Below are 17,291 nucleotides of genomic sequence, written 5' to 3'. Positions count from 1 at the left end.
CATGAAAAAGCGGCGTCTCGATGGGGACTAGGAAGTGACCCGTGCAGGCAACAGGTTGGTCCACTCTACCAATCCGGGCGTCTGCGGCGGCCCATCCTTGGCCCCGCCCCGCCATCTCCCGGGCCCCGCCCTTCAGCTCTGCCAGGCTGGCGAGAGGAGCTCCTTAACTTACGTAGCCCGTGACGTCAGACGCCATTCCTGATATATATAGGTCCCGCCGGGCAGGCGCCACTCCCCTCTCCACGGCGACGCGACTGGACCTCCGAGGCGGCCGCCATGTTGAATAAGGCGATGGTGTTGTATTGCGGGGACGCCGCTAGCATCGCCCCGGCCTCTCCCGCGGCAGGCGGCGGAGTCGGAATGAGTGGAGGCGGCGGCGGCGGCGGAGTCGGAATGAGTGGAGGCGGCGGCGGCGGCGCCCCCAGCCGCCTCCCCGAAGGCGCCGCCGCGCTGCCCGGCCGGCTCCCTTGGGGGCCCAACGGTTTTCCTGAGGGGGGCCTCGCGCTGATTGGCGGAGGGCCTCGCGCGGGGCCCCTGGCGCTGATTGGGCCCCCGGAGGGCCCGCCCGGCGCGCGGATTGGCGCGGGCCCCGCGCGGCCCGGCGCGCTCGCGCTGCCTGAGGGGGAGCTCGACGGCTGCGAGCCGGACGGCCCGCTCGTGCCGTCGCCCACCCTCTCCCTGGCGTCCTCTCAGGGCGGCGACGCCGAAGCGGCGGCGGAAGACGCCGGCGGCCTCCTCGCGCCCCGCCGCCGCCCGCGCCTCGGCGGCGGCGACGACGACCTGCGCGACGTGACGCTGGAGGTGGTGGGCCGCTACCTGCGCGAGGCCGCCGGCCAAGGCGCCAAGGGGAGCGGCGGCGCCGGCAAGTTCCTGCAGGGGCTCGTGGGCCGCTTCGGGACCGCCCAGGGCGGCGGCGGCGGCGAGTGCGCGGCTCAGGCGCTGGAGACGCTGCGCCGGGTGGGCGACGGCATCCTCGACAAGCACCAGCTGGCTTTCCAAGGTGGGGGAGGGGCGAGGGGGCGGGGCCCTGTTTGTTTGTTCGTTTATTTATTTATTGCGTTTGTGTCCCGCTTTCCCACTCCTGTGTAGCCCTCGAGGCGGCGAGCCGCAATAGGGAGTATATCGTTTTGGGGGGGGGGGAGGGGGGGCGCCTGTTGGGGGGGCGGGGGGGAGGAAGCGAGAGACAGCTCGTTTGTTTATCGCATTTGTAGCCCGCCTTTCCGCTGCAAATGGCGCTCCAGGGGCGAATAGCAATAAATTATATAGGCATTGGGGGGGGGGGGGCCGCCGCCGCCGCCGCCTGTGGGGTAGTAGTAGAGAGGAATCCGGAGACAGGTTTTATTTATTTATTTATTTATTTCATTTTATTTCTATACCGCCCAATAGTTGGAGCTCTCGGGGCGGTTCGCAAAAATTAAAACCGAAGAGCGCACAATAAAACAATACAAAATACATAAAACGTTAGAACTACGGTAGACAATACAGCCAGAGCAAAACCTAGCAGCAATGCGGGGATTTAAAATACAGATTTAAAACAGCAAAGCCAGAAGTCTGAAGAGCTAAAATGTTAAAATGCCTGGGGAAGTAAAAAGGTCCTCACTTGGCGCCGGAAAGAATACGATGTAGGTGCCAGGCGATCCTCACGAGGGAGCGCATTCCACAGCCGGGGTGCCACAGCAGAGAAAGGTAGGGAGGAATTGGTGGGCGTTTTTATTTATTTCTAATGGCGCTTGTAGTCTGCCTTTCCACTGCAGTTAGTGCTCAAGGGCATGAACAGCAATAACAGTCAGTTTTTATAATTCTATAGGTGGCTGTGACAACCGCCTGGGTGGTTATGTGAGGGAGTGGAGAGAAAGTGGGGGTTGTGAAGGGCTGTTAAGGAGTGAGTGATAGAGTGTGGGGGGTGCCTGAGGTTGTGTGGGTGGAGAGAGGGAAGAGTGTGTGGGGGGAGTTTGTCTGGAAGGGTACGTGATGGGGTGTCTGGGGGGAAGTGGTGGAGGTAGGGAAGGAGCTAAGCATAGTTGAGGGGGTGTTGGGAAGGTACCAGTGGGTTTGGGGTAGCAGAAGTCATCTATAAAGGGAGGGACAGAAGAAGCAATGGAGTATGTTGGGGTGCAGTTGGTTGTCCGGAGGGAGGGGTGGGGGTGCTGTAGAAAAGAACTGGAGGGGTGGCTGAATAATTTAATCCACAGATCGTGCATAGTGGAGAGAAGGGTCACTGAAGGGATAGCTCCAGATGCTCCAGTTGGAGAGCTGTGGATTTGAGCCAGGTTGATAAGAATTTTGTGCAATAAAGAGGTTTTGGACTGGATCTGATCTTGAGCGGGCTTCAGTCTTGTGAGACCACCCTGATAGCCAGAAGAGGCTGTGTGTATATGGAGGCTCAGCTGTAGCTCAGCCTCTCTTTCCTGGCCTCCCCCCTTCCATTTTGCTGCAAGGAGTCATTGTGAAAGCACCAAGCCCAGCAGAAACGAAACTGAACTTCGTACTCTTGACAGTGGGGGAGGTGGAAAACCTAGCATGCAGAAAAGATAATCTGGTTATAGATTAGCTTTAGCTCTTGCTCACATCCTGCCCTGCCTAGCAAGTGAAAAATAACTCACTGTAAACATGGCGATAAAAGATTAGTGCCTGCATATGAACAACTAACTTCCTTCTAAGTTGCTCTGGGGCAGGTTTGCTGTTCACTAGTAGTTTGCTTTTTGACCTCATTCTCTTTGGACTGATCTTAATATGTTAGAGCAGCCTTCTCCAACTTGGTGCTCCCTGTAAGTTTTGGGCTTAAGTCTCATCAGCCCTAGCCAGCATGGCCAATGGTAAGGAATGCTGTGAGTTGTTCAAAAATCTGAAAGGCATCAGATTGGAGAAGGCTGTGTTAGGATATTAAATATTTAGAGTTGTAATGCAGCCTTAATGGGACAAGAAATGCTTCTTTTGAAATTTGACAGCTGTTTGAACATATTTTCTGTATAAAACATATGTTACATCCTGAAGTCGTAATGGCATAGGCTTCACACAGAAGGTCATATTTGTTTCCTGGATTAGAAAGGGCTAAGATTTGGCTCACTCAGTTCCATGGGAACAAATTTCATGAGCATATGTTTACTGGCTGGCCTTAAGCCTTCTGAATAATTGCCTCACCATAGTGGAATAAAGAAGCTGCTTTGGGGCAACTCCCAAATATGAATTCTGACTTCCCTGTTCCTGAATCTTGAAAATGGAAATGAACCGGTTTAAATAACTTCCTGTTAACTTCTGAATTTCATCTGTCCCTGAGTTCCTTAAGTGGCAGTAGCTAATAGCTTGTAACAGCAGTTGAGTTCTGCTTAACTTGGGGAGCAAAACTTATTTTTAACAGTAACAAGATGTGTCTTGAAAACAAATCCAAAGCATTCTTACCCACTATGTGCCCATAGTACTGGAAATAGTAGAAGCTACATTGCCAGATGCTAGTATGGGATTTTGGATTAGGCTGCAGCTCTCAGTTGGAATATGTAGGAGATCTGTGAGTTTTTGAGTGTTGCAGAACTCTTTGGCAGAAGTGGGGAAGCACTGATCTGTTAGTCTGATGCAGCTATCGAACGTTCTGGAAGTGCTGGCACTTAATTGTATTCTTGGATGGTTAAACTTGTGCACACTTGAAGTTACAACCCTTACAGCCTTCATTCTATGTGGAAGACAGGGTGGTGTTTGATTCAGCAATATTTAGAACAGGCATAGTACTTTCCTCTTCCATGGTCTGTATTCCTGGAGTGGTTGTTTAATGCTCACTCTATCCTTTCTCATTCAGGAATGCTTAAAAAGATGGAAATCAAGAAAGAGGATGACCTGAAGACTATGTCAGAAGTTGCATCACAAGTTTTCAGTGATGGCATAACAAACTGGGGGCGAATTGTGACTCTCATCTCTTTTGGTGCCTTTGTTGCCAAACATCTGAAGAGCATAAACCAGGAGAGTGGCATCAATACTTTGGCAGAGATCATCACTGATGTGCTGGTGACAGACAAACGAGAATGGCTAGTCGACCATAATGCCTGGGTAAGTGAGTTGCAGTGGGGCTCAGTGCTCTTGTGTTGCCCCTTCATCTTGTAACTCTTCCCAGGTGGAATCCTTACATGGGAGACCCTGAGGCATGTCTGTATTTTGATCATCCAGGGAATGCTTTAATGCTCCAGCCAGAAGCAGCATAGATTTCAGGGTTGCCTCCCATTTTACTCACGACAAAGGTGTGAACACCTATGTCTGGAAACGTGTGTGGATGTTGCATAAAAAGTCTACACTTCAATTGGTTTCCCACACAATCTGTGTACAATCGCAGAAAATGCATGGAGAGGGGGAGAGTAAGACTCCAGTGTAGATCTTTTTCTTCCCTGCAGTTTCTTGGTATACAAAATGTCTTGAACACTGCGCAGTATCTTGTCTGTCTGACTGTCTTGTGGTAGATAATTGCATATTGCTGTGAATTCTCTTAAGCCATCTGGATCACACTTGGTGCTGTAGGTGCTTAAAAGCAATTAACAATTCAATTCTTTTTTCCAGGAGGGGTTTGTTAAATTCTTCCATGTAGAGGACATAGAAGGCAGCATCAGAAACGTTCTGATGGCTTTTGCAGGCGTTGCTGGAATAGGAGCAACATTGGCATACATGATCCGGTGAGCCAAAGAGTGCTCCCAATGTGGAGCTAGCTTGGACTATCCTGTTCCTGCTGTGACTAGAAAACTGAGCTGTTCTTTGAAAGTTGACGGGAGAATAAACACCTGGAAATCCCATGGAAGGTTTGGTTTGAACTGTCAGTTATAGAAGGTTACCAACAAGAATGTCTTTGCAAATGGGCATAGATCTTTCAAGGGAAGAAATGTGCACTTTGCTTCCTCAAGAAGCAACATGATGAGAAGCTAAGAGGACTGAATGCCTGTGTAGTGCAGTTTTGGTTGTGAACTAACCTGCACCTGCATTGGGCTTAGTATAAGAACTGTCGGATATATTAGGGAGTGCTCCATTTGCACAGGACTGTGATCATAGGCCAAATGGTTTCTAAATTACCAACTTCTGAGGAATAGTGTTAGGTCCGAAGTACAAGATGCTTTATCCGGTGTGCAAAATAAGGACCTTCAGGTGAACACTGAAAATGCCTTTAACATAGTCGGCACAAGTGTGATGTGTCTGCTGTGAAGAGAGAAGGCCTGGTGATCTCCAGAATCTGACCATCTCATTGTATCCTCATAAAGGGCTGCCCCTGTTGTGTGTACCCTTTCAGTTTTGTTTCTTGTCCTCTTCTACCCTTCTCTTGGAAGCGTACACTGCCATAGCTCCCAAGATCACATTGAGCTACATAAAACATGGAGCACAGTCTGTAAATATGTATGAAGATTCAAGGGCAAGTCTGTTGACATAATGTAATGTAAATACATGACTGAAACTGTACAAAGTGTACACTCTTAAAGAACTTTATCTTTGGGAAAGGTTGTAAAGAGGCTTTTTTAATAAGATTAAATTCAGGTTTTCCAATTCTCCATTCTTTTGCCCCCTTAGAAGACACATGCTCTGAGCCTTTCAGAAAGTTCTCTTATTTGCTCAAGTTCCACCTTGTTTCAGTGAAGTGATTTCACTGTATTGACTAGCTGGCTCCATCGAAAGACCTTTTCAAAAAAATGTTTTTCCTTTCTCTGGGTGGGGAAGGAAAAGTATTTTGGATTAAGCTTTTTTGTTTTTACCTTCATGCTTTACTTGACCCTTGCTTTCTTTAAAGTCAGTTTTTAAAGCTAAACTTGCAAGTGAATGATGTACTTGTTTCTAAGAATGAAATGACTCCAGTGAGTTAGCGATGTAAGACCTTAAGACACAGGCACAAAATGAATCTAAATCCTTGAGAGAATATGAGACAGGCTTGTAGACTTGAGTTCCTTGAACTCTATTAGGCAAAATGGCTTCAGTTATAGGAGCAAAAGTTTTAAGTTTTGCAGTTGGGCTAGATTGCATTTAGTCTTCACTGTACTGTTAGCTTTGTTTAGACCAAATTACAGCAGATGTGCGAATCTAAAGCAAAGCGTGGACTCATGGTGCTATGATCAGACCTGCTTGTTTACATAAACCATGTAATAAAACAATTCACAGGTGCTGTGGTGTGTGCCTTCTGTTGAGGCAGAAACATGAAATAAACCATAACTGAATTTGTATCTTCATACTGTTATTGGCCGGCCTATCTAAGCCTGAGTGCAGTGTCCTTCTCCTGCTCCTCTTACTTGTTGCCACTAAAACTCCAAGATGGCTGCCTACAGCAGCCCCAGGCTGGCCTGCTGGCTTTTTCTGGGGAAGCAAACAGGGATTGCCAGAAATACTTTGGTGCTAAAAGGCTCTTTTAGCCACTAGAAGGGCCTTACTCCTTACACTTGGCTCTTACTCAGACCTGTTGATCTAGGATTCCCACACTGTCTGGCTTTAACTTCAGCAGTATGACTGGTTCTTGTGCCTTCAGTGAATAGTGATCTGCTTCCTGGATTTGGTTGCTAATTTTTATCACTGCTGTTTCCTTTACCCATAGTTCTTGCAGCATAATTATGCCTGTCTTCCCCTTTCTCTGTGCCCATAGGGCAACTTTAGTGGGTCCAGGGCAGAACCCCATACACACAACCCCCTAGGAGCTGTGTGTGCTGCCCAGCAGCGGTGACCAAAAGCTGTGCCATATTTTCAAGCCAAATCGCAGTCCCAGGAACCTTTGCTTGAAAGTAAGGCACAAGTTCCCCATGCAACTCAGTTTCAGGCAAAATAGCCCATTTTTTCCCCTACCACTAGTGGCAAATTGCTACTTATTTTTCCAATGTCCAATTGGGTCTATAGGGATTGCATAAAAGGCCAGCGGGTGCCTGTGGCTCACAGGCTGCCCACCCTGTTCTAGGGCAAAGAATGTGAGTGGTGGGTGGATAATATGCTGTTAAAAGTGTGATAAGTACTTGGGGTAAACTCAAAAGAATCAAAGTTTTCCTCAAAGAATCTTGGATTAAAGTCAGTTACCCTTGTACTTTAAAAAGTATTTTCATGTACTTTGATCACAAACCAGTGTGTTTAAAAGCCTATGTGCCTATGGCACATTATGGCATTATGCAAAGCTTTGCCCTGGAAACATGCAAATCTACACTTTTGTGGAGTTCTGTGCTGTGTGTGTGTGTGTGTGTGAGAGAGAGAGAGAGAGACAGAGACGCAGAGAGGGAAAAGTGGTTTCCTGGATAGTCTAGGCCAAGCAACCTTTGAAGTAACTTATTTCACGTAATGGGAAATCTATGTCAAATGGGGACACAGCTCTAGCCAACTGTTTGCACTAGCAGGACAAATACGTACTCCCAAACCATCCACATGAAGTATCCCCAACCAGTCAGCAATACATTTCTGCGTATCTTGCCAACTCTAGTAGTAGTAATAAAGAGTTGCTGCCATACTGCTGGTACTCATCTTGCCTTTGAGACACTATGACAATATTCTCACATTTAAGTCTGCAAAGGTTTTCACCTAAAAGAAGTGATTCATAGCTACCAGGGGGGGGTTTGCCAAAAGAGAGGCCATCACTTCCCTCCTATGAAAGTGTCCTCAACATCTTTAGCTGGTAATGGATGGATGAATGCTGTTTCCATGGTAATATACTTCAGCCATAAAAACATAACTGATGCAATCAGTTATTCTGTGCCACCTGCAGGAAGAGTTGTCATGTTGCTGGACTACACAAACAACCTGCCAACTATGAGCCTGCCTGCGCCATCTTGCTTAAGTTGTGGGAAATCCACGAACAGCCTTTTGGACAAACAACCTTTGTCCTGAAATCACGGTGATCTTAGGGATTCGAAGTAATTTTTGATGTGATCTTGAATATTATCCTAATGCAGTTCATTTATCCCATATCCTTTTTATGTTCACCTTTTATGTTAACGATATACTAAAAGGGGAAAGTTTGTTTTTCATAACTACATGTTTACAGCTAAGAAGAGGGATTTTGTGGTTATGAGTTTTATCAGGGAGTTCCCAGTGTTACCAAAAAAAACCCATGTGTTATCCAGACCCATAACAAATTGACACTGGCACCTAGTCACTTGAACAATTTTCCTGGCCTTCACTGCTGTCTGGTCTAATTAACATTGACTGGAGTTTTTTTTGCATTTCTTCTCCGAACCAGGTCTCTATAAATCTGAGCAAATATTTTTCAGTCTTGCAGTACACAGATGGCTGTTTGGAAAATTGAGTTGGGTGTGGTGCTTCAACTTACTGGCCATTCTTCAGAGCAAATAGCAAGGTCATAACTTTTTTTTTTAAGGGGGAAACATGCACATTGAGTGCGATAATCACATGAAAGGAAGCAAAACCGGATTTCTACGGTCTGGCCCCTTTGCAAGGTTTTTCTATCCTCCACTCCTAATGTAGCCTTTGCCAAAATGAAAATCACTTTTGTTCGCTAGAACTCTTCAGCATCGGTTGAACTGGTAATAGGTTGTGTTCATCTGAACAAAAGCTCTCCAGTAGGAGTTACAGAGTGTATCTGCTTTCTCTGCTATTCACACATTTACACACCCAGTTCACTGTGTAGAGTGTATTGATCTCTGGGTATGTTCATGTAAGTGAAAAAAAAATCAGTACAGTCTTCTTTTGGACTCCAAGATACTTTTACTACTACTAGAGCTTTTTGTTGCCATAGCACTCATCTCTGTAACCATGAGGTCCAGATACTTACTGCAAAGATGAGATTCTTAGAAGTCCAGTGAATGAACACTACACTAGAAACTAAATTCTGTGCCATGTCTACGTAAAGAAGTCTTAGCATTATCCTAGCGATGGAAGAGGTTAGCGATTTGACTCTAGCCAAGTACCAGGACTGAATGTAACTCTTCTGCTATTTGGGGGAATAGTTTTTTGCTGTAAAGTTGGCTGAACACATCTATTTTTTTTAGTGTCTTGACAAGATTTTTAAAAACAGTCTATCATTTTCTGTGGCCCCAGTGAAGTTGTTAGGGCATAAGGCATTCCTGTAGGCGTTACAAATATTCTTCCCTGTTAATGTACTTTGCTGGGCCATTTTCTCATTGTGCCTTTTAACCCAGCCAGGTTAAATTTTAGACACTCACACAGAGCAGCTGCTTTTAAATGTCCACCTCCATTGCCAGGGTTTTCCAGTTCAGGATTGGCTGTGAGGATGACGGTCTAAGGCAGACAGGTGGTGGCCATAATCCCTGATCCCATAGCTTGCCTGACCTGTATAGATTATTATTGCATTCCCATTTTATACAGTAGATTTTGCTTCTGTAACTCATAGCTCCTCTCCTCTTAATCACACATAGCCTTCCCAAATTTGGTGTCCTCCAGATAATTTGGACTTCACTTCCCATCAGTCCCTGACAGCCTGGCCAGTAGTCAGGAATTCTGGGTGTTGTAGTCCCAAACATATGGAGGACATCTTGGGAAAAGTTGAGCTATACAGAGCACTGAAACTCAAGCCCCAGCTATGGCAAATCTTATTCAGTAATACTTCTGTGGCCTTTGATTTCGACAGTCTTTGTCCACAAACTTTCAGCCATACCCTTGTAGCTGTCATTAATTTAGTAGAAAGGCAAGCTAAAAAAAAAACCAATAGAAATAAACCATAAGGGCTAGAAACTTGATATTTAAAAAAAGAAAGAAAGCTAAGGTGATCAGCTGAATTCTGCAGTTTACATGCTGTAGAACTGTGACCCTTACAGAGCAGCCTTTTGCAAATTGATTTTGCAGCCTTGTTTTGCTTCATTAGCAAACAGTTGAGCAGATGGCTGGCACAGGAAGCATAGCTTTCAAGCGATGCTGGACTTCTGTACCATCTTTGAAATCTAAGGGAAAGATCCTAAAACAAAGATGCCTTTCCATTTGCTTACTTAGGGATTCATTTAGATCTTGTTGATCCTTTTCCAGGGTTCTCTGTCTTGGACTGTTTCTTCCTTTCACCTTGTCTGAGATCTAGCTGATTCATAAGGGATCCAGCCGTTTCCATAGATGCCTAGTGCAGCTGCTTTTAGTTTTCTGTTCCAAAAGCAAAAATAAGCCATCCAAATGTTAACACCATTCCTCATTGGTGAAGTCATCGCTGTTTCTTTTCCTGTAATAAGAGGACGTGCAAATAAATGAAAGGGAAGCTTTTATCCAGGCAAGCAAGGATTCAATGAGTCCTTCAGGGGCTGCCTGAGAGGGTGGGGAGCATCTTTGCTAGTGCAACCCCCTCCCTGCCCCCCCCCCACTCAGTTGTTTCTCCCTGTTAATACTTCTACGTGAGCTTTATGCTGGACTAAATTGGGAAGTCATACCAGTGCACTCGCCATCTAAAGTGTTACCCAAAGTTTAGATAGCTGAAGCATATTCCTTGTCGGAATTATAACTGGAGGACTCCTTCACTCTTATGCCTCAAAAGGTTTGCTTGACGTACGTGTAAGAATCACGCAACAAGAGCTCTGCCAGATCAGACCAAAGGTTTTTCTAGGCCAGCATCCTGTCTTCAATAGAAACCAGCCAGATGCCTCTGAAAAGCTTAGGGCTGGGGTATGACGGCTGTAGCCATCCTCCGTAGGTCTCCAGCATCAAGTACTCAAAGGTATATAGTCTTTGTTCATGGAGGTTCTGTTCCCAATGTTCATGAGAACAAAGAGTCAGCCTAAGTGTCCATCAGGCCATGAAGGCAACAGCCCTTTCCCATTAGTGTCTGCCCCCACAACTGGTTTTCAGAAGCACAAAGCCTCTGAACACAGAGCTATTATGGCGAAGGCAGTTGATAGACCTATCTGCCATGACTTTGCCCAATCCCTTTTTTAAATTAACCTCTCATAGCATCTTGTGCTCTGCTGCATTCCATAAGTTAAATTCTTCCATTTTAAATGCCTAATGATCATCTGGGATCTATCATTTCCGTTTTGACTGTGTCCTTGTGTTACCGGCTGTCTTGACGATATTCACAAGTTGAAAGTGAGACTGACAGTGGAGTGTGTTTCACTTCTGTGAAAGCACCCTGGAGGGCTGAGGAGAAGAGGTTTCAACCCACCAGGCAGATGTCTTGGGAGGCCTTATGGTCCTGGGGGTATCTCAAAGAGGTCTGTGCTGTGTTACTGGCCAAATTCTTTCCCAATACTAAATGCTGCATACCAAAATCTTCATATGGCTGATAAGGCAACCCTCACTGATACCGTTTCTGTCTCCGTATAATAATAAAGCCTCCCCACCACTCACTCGGTGAAGGAACTGGTTCAGTTAACAACCATTCAAATGAACAGTTTGTTTATTATCAACAGTTTGTTTATTACCTGTGTCTCCGTGGGGCAAGCCCTATTTGCTTGGCATTGGCTGCCACCTAAATGGCTGTTTTGAATTTCAGGCAGGAAGTGCCAGTTGAATGGCACTGGGGCTGGAACCTCTTGGTTTATATTTGGGCCCTATTCAAGATGGTGGAAGGATGGAGAGGAGCCTGGACCTCCCCTGGCAACTGGGCTTGCCTCCCTGGAAATGAGTAATGACTGTGGAGTTTCTGCAACAATAGGACCTAAACCACCAGGATGGGCACACGGAGGTGGGGTGGGGGGATGGCTATGAATGAGGCCGTAAATGTCTCAAAAAAAGATGTCTGAGCAGACAGCAGGAGACGGCATTCCGCAAACATGAACTCACTCTTGGGTCTTGGCCAGGTCTGAAAGGAGAACAGCTCTCCTTTAAAAAAAAATAAATCTGTTTTTCTGAATATAATTGGTTGTCTGAGTTGCTGAGGTTTTAAAAAAAAAAATCCTAGCCATCTTCTTCTTTTCTGGGGTCTGTGGTGAATCATCCTCTTTTGTTGCTTGCTTTTTTAGATGACAAAGCAACTGTTGCATTTAAAAAGGGAGAGAGACATGTGCAAATGCGGCCCCCTTTTCCTGATGGCTGCATGTACTATCCAGATGGTGTGGAGTGGCTTCCTTCAATATGGCTAATAGGGCCAGTCTCTAAAGTGGCGTTCATCAGCCCTTGCTCCGTTAGGATCCATGAATCTGCTTTAAACAGCTAATTTCATGTCTTCTCCTTTCTTAGAACAGTATTCTCTGTCATGTTCTCTTTTTCTTTAGAGGCTATAGTCTCATGATAGAGACTATAGCTTCTATAGTCTATAATTCTACCAATTCAGTAGAAAGCTGGCGCTGTATTTAAGAGCCAATGTGGTGATATTTTCTAGTGTGCTAGACTGTTGAGTTTGGGTTCAAATCCCTTGTCAGCTCTGACACTCGCCAAGCGCCTTTCACAAGTTGCTATCCCCCAAGCTCATTTACCTCACCAAAGTGTTGCCACAATAAAACCCATGTTCGCCATCTTGAGCATCTTGGAAGACAGGCCCAACATAAATATATTGTTTGGGTTACCAGGTCCCAAGGCACGTTCTGAAGCCTTTCCCAATTACAGATCCTATAACTTGTGCACTGAGCCTAGGCCAGACTTCCCCAACCTGGTGCTGTCCAGATGTGTTGGACTGCCACTTCTATCATTCCCAGGCAGTGCAGTCCAACCCATCTGGAGGGCCCCAGTTGGGAAAGTCTGGCCTACAGTGACCACAAGGCTGCCAGTTGTCCTGTTAACAACCTCAGTGAGAACAGAATGGAAGCTAAAGCACATGCAGGTTTTTTAAAATAAAGGTGCTCTTGGTACAACTACGGTGTCTTCTGAGGATTCAAACTTGATTCCCACTTATCCAGTCTTGCCATCCAAAATATATCCCTACCAAAGATGGGTTTTTTGTTGCGTTGCAGAGATCTTTCCCAGCTGTGTGTTTGTGTCTTCACATGTTTTGGAAGGCCATCTTTTTTTTAAAAAAAAGTTGTTTAGTAAAGACAGTATTCTTTTTAGTTTCCTGACAGCCATCTGACGTCACCACCATTGAGCATTTAAGGCTTTGCTGAATCGGCAGGGCTTTTGCTAAAGGCTCATTGCAATTGGAAAACATACAGTTACGTAGGTCACAGAGTCTGCTGAAGGGGGTTATCTAAGTGCCTTGTTCTCTACATTTGACTACTGTAGCAAAATCTCATGCTGCACTGCTTCTGTGACGCAAACCCCAGTTCCCCTGGAAAGATCTGAAAAGGATGACGAGGCTACCCGGGAGGCAAGACTCATTCATCCTGGAAGATGAGACTGATTCATCTCTTGAATGTTGATGAGTTTGGAAGATTTCCTCAATAAGGGATGGAATAAAGCTTGCACCGTTGCATCAGGATGAGACTTTTGACTTGTGTGTAAATAAGTTGTAATACAACTGAGCATGGAAGGCGCTTTAGTTTTTTCATGGCTGTTCACTTATGATTGGATCCTGATTTAGTCGTATTTACACGTGACTAACTTAATTCCCTTTGATTTCACTGGGTCTTCTCTTAAGTATGACTAAATCTGGATCCAACCCAGAGTCAGTTGATAACAATGGTTGTTTGATCAGGCTCCAACTTGTTTATATAATCTGTTGAAGAACAGAGCCCCCTAATAACTGGGGACTCTTTTTCTCACCAACGCAGCACTAATTTGTCTAGGGTTTTGTTTGCTACCCTCCTGGTCTGACCTTAGGGTATTTTTGTTACAAACTTCAGACCGTTTCACTGGCAAATTTCTCCTTCCAAGGGCCTCTAGGAATTATAGTTTGATGTGGATCCTGGGTGCCCATGCTAGAAAATAGTCTGTGCCATTCCAAAAGTACAGTGCCTAGAGTTGCAGGGCAGGGGGGAAGCTGACATAGTGGACTGGAATTTCTAGCTTAGGTGTGGCTTAAGGCAATTAGGCAAGACAGAGGTAGATAAACCCAATATAGAAGCTACATCTCCCCATGTATAAACTCTTGGATTACTTCAAGAGGTTATCTAGCGATGACTATCACCTGTTGGATGTTGCTTACGATTTTGGCTGGGCTTTTTGGTTGTTGGGATTAAGCCGCTGTCGTGGGGAGAGCTGTGGAGGATTTATCTATGGTCTTTTGTTCCTCTGATCGTTTCTAGGGAGAACTGTACCATATTGTCCTTCCAAAGCTGGGCTGTTTTGTTCCAGCTAGCAAATCTCTTGGGTGCAAGTAAATATTTAGTGTTTTCTCGAATTTGGTATGAGTCAGAGGAACATCATTTTCTTAGAAATAGGGGGGAGGGAGAGAGAGGTTCTGTGAACCTAACCTTCGGGACGTGCACAGGATCCAGCTGAGCTCAAGGAATTGCGCCTCATTTAGCAGAACAGGGGAGATAAAACTGCTGGTGAGGCTTATCAGCCGCACACATAAGGGGAGTGGGAAGTGAAGTTCAGCCTGCATATTTGATGCTGCTGGTAGCAGCTGAGAACAATTTGCTGTCTCTAAAGAAACACAGAAATACAACTTTCCCTCCTGGATCAGACCCATTCAGCCCATGGACACGGTAAGACTGCAGGGAAACCCAGAAGCAGGCCAAGATAGCAGTGGTTTCTTCATCGAATCTTATACCAAGGGGTATGTTGCCTCGGAACGTGCAGGTTTCATTTAGCTGTCATGGTTAACAGCCGTCAATAAACCCACCCTCCCCGAATGTGTCCAAATCCTTAATTAAAGCCATCTTAGCCAGGGGTCATTGCCGCATGTTGCAGGAGCACATTCCACTACTTTATTCTGTATCGTGTTGTTCTGTGTCATGTGAAGATGCTCATCCTTTCGTCCACTACCAATCACTTCCATAGATGACTCTCGGTTCTGGCAGGTGTTATGGGGAACTCTCCTCTGTGTTGCTCCTGCCACAATTATGTACATCCTTATAAATTATCTTCCTCCCACCCCATAAGCTAAGAAGCCGTTCACTTCTTTTCATAAGGAACATGCTCTGTCCCCACTCCTAGCTAGCTCCTTTTCTGACCCTTTTCCAGTCCGACTCCCTTTTTAACCAGGTGAGCAAAACCGTTATACCCTCTTCTATGCTTTCCTGCAACACTGCTCTGTGTTTCACTTCTGCTTCTACAGTGTTCATAACTCTCCTGCCTTGCTCCAATCCTGCCCACACCCCAACACAAAGTAGCTAACCAACTAATGTGTTTGCTCAATTGCATCCCAATCGTCTTTATGTTTAGAGACAAAGGACCAAACATTTCAGAAGCAAAAGCTAGTAGTGTGTCCACAGGCAGGGCAGATGAAAAGGAAATGGCCTTGTTTGCTCCATAATTTGATAACTGGGGGAAGAGCATAGAAACAGTAATATACAAGATCACCCAGAATGGCACCTCCAGGAGCCAAGGGCTTGGAACCCAGTGCCTGGAATGACTTTGCCAGTCCCCAACTCTAGGTAACTGAATAGATTCCGTTCAGGCCATTTCAGTTGTAAGAGAGACTAAACGTTGATTTAACATGCTTTTATGCAGATTTTAGAAAGTATACATGAGTGACTCCACAGCTGAGCTGTGGAGGCCATTTAACTTGTTTATACAGTCAGGTGTAGTAACAATGGTTATTATATCAATAAGTCATCTTGTTTACATAATCAGTTAAGGAACAGAGCCCCTTAATAATTAGGGGCTCTTTATTTTCTTTGTTTCTACTATTTTAAAAAACTAAAAATGCAAACTAAAACAAAAACTGAGTTGTAATTTTTCTTACAGTACATGATTATATATTTAAATCTAGCTTGCTTGTGACCCACCAAGTCAAATACAGCCCACCGACCATGAATTGTGGCCTGATGGGTGATTGACAGCATCCCCTTTTTTATCATGCCAGCCCAGGGAACAAAAAAAGGGAGATTTACTGGGTTGCATTTAGCTCAGTGGGTCACAGGTTGTGCAGGCCTGCTGTTACCAGCCTGATCCAGATAGTGAGCACAGCAAAGCTGTGAAAGGTCATTTTCATGTTACATGATCTCAAACATGTCTCCCCAGAGACTCAGTTTCACAGTCAGAGGTTTGAATTCGGGTCCCTTGCATTGAAAGCAGACACTCTGTCGGTTGCACCACACTGACTCCAAGTTGCGCAGTGTGATATCAACTTTGCTGACATCCATCTGTTCCAGGGTCGAGCAGAGTTTATCCTCGTCCTGCTGACAAGGAAAGGGGATACAATTCCAGATCATGCAGAGAGAAAGTCCCTTTGCCTCACATCCCTGTTGTTCCAAGCCAGGGGGGAAACACATGCTTACAACAGATCCTGAATCAAGTGAGGAACTGTCCTTACATTTCCCCATTTTACAGAGGGAGAGACTGAGCTTTTCCCACAACTCATTCCAGGACCACAAGCAATGTGTTTTCCCCCTCCAAAACTGCCCTGAGTGATGACTCAGCTTATGCTAGAATGCCGAGGTATCAGGGATGCCAGCTGGGTAGCATTTCCCACCACAAGAGAATTCTTTTCGGTCTCGCTCCGGATTTCCTCTGCTGTTTGTTCAGCCCCTTGGCCACCCATCTGCAAGAATGAGGTTAATTGGGAGCTAAAAAAGAGCAGAGTCTGGAAGTTTCAAACAGAAAGCAGGACAAAAGGAGCTTTTTTTAGAGAGCTGGCTGAACCCAGATTGCAGATGGCAAGAGCAGGCCAAGAAAACGGTTAAGCCTGGCCCTGCCATCTGCTCCACTCTCTCTTTTGCCCCACAGCTCTGTCTCTGGCAGCTGCTCCTTTTGTCTGCCCCTCTGCACCAGAGGCGTAGCCTTGGCACCAGTACACTATCAGTTAGATGCTCCCTGCCTTCCCCCTCGCTCCAACAAAATGAAAAAAATTCTGTCCCTATGAAAGAGCACAGCTGGCTAAGGCCTCTTGAGCAGAAAGAGAATAGCCAGGTTGCCAGGTGGCCCCCCGTGTATAATAATGAATATCAGTTTCCTCAAGAAGAATTTTCACATCTCTCCCATCTCTGCACACCTGCCCAGCATTTTATTTCAGCCACTGTTTGTCCCTAGAATTATCTAGGGACAAACACCTGGGTTAAAAAACAAAAAAACATACAGTGTGAAGGGGTCCCAAAGCTCATCTAGTCCAACCACCTGCCGGTACAGGAAATTTGCTGTCGCTGCTGCAGCCCTGATAGGTGTCCATCCAAGCTCTGGCTGAAAACCTGTACCGAATGAGAGTCTACCACCTTCCAAGAAGTCGGAACAGCTTGAAATTCCCCTCAGTCCCAGTACATGTGAAAAGAAGACGCTTCAAGTGCCTCTGAGCATGTGCAGACTGGCTTTTCCACGCCGCTGATGTGACACAGGTAGATCCCACCTGAGGAGGCGGGGTGTTTCGTTCAACCCTTTCCGAGTACCCTTCCGTCCTGTCGTATCATGAGTACCTTCAGCCAGTCAAAGCACATCTGGGC

General features: G+C 45.9%; 1 protein-coding gene across 1 annotated transcript; it reads left to right on the top strand.

Moving 5' to 3' along the window:
• Positions 1–233: 233 nt before the first annotated feature.
• On the top strand, positions 234–6,176 carry MCL1 (MCL1 apoptosis regulator, BCL2 family member). The gene is made up of 3 exons (XM_084824349.1): positions 234–1,000; positions 3,791–4,038; positions 4,540–6,176. The coding sequence occupies exons 1-3, from the start codon at positions 277–279 to the stop codon at positions 4,654–4,656; spliced, it is 1,089 nt and encodes a 362-aa protein (XP_084680475.1). The 5' UTR covers positions 234–276; the 3' UTR covers positions 4,657–6,176.
• The last annotated feature ends 11,115 nt before the right edge of the window (positions 6,177–17,291 follow it).

This window comes from Heloderma suspectum, chromosome 17, assembly GCF_057233095.1.
Source record: "Heloderma suspectum isolate Gila_16-S chromosome 17, 16-S_ref, whole genome shotgun sequence".
Classification (NCBI taxonomy): domain Eukaryota; kingdom Metazoa; phylum Chordata; class Lepidosauria; order Squamata; family Helodermatidae; genus Heloderma; species Heloderma suspectum.
Note: the sequence above shows the minus strand (reverse complement) of the source record. Positions and strands in the feature narration are given on the sequence as shown.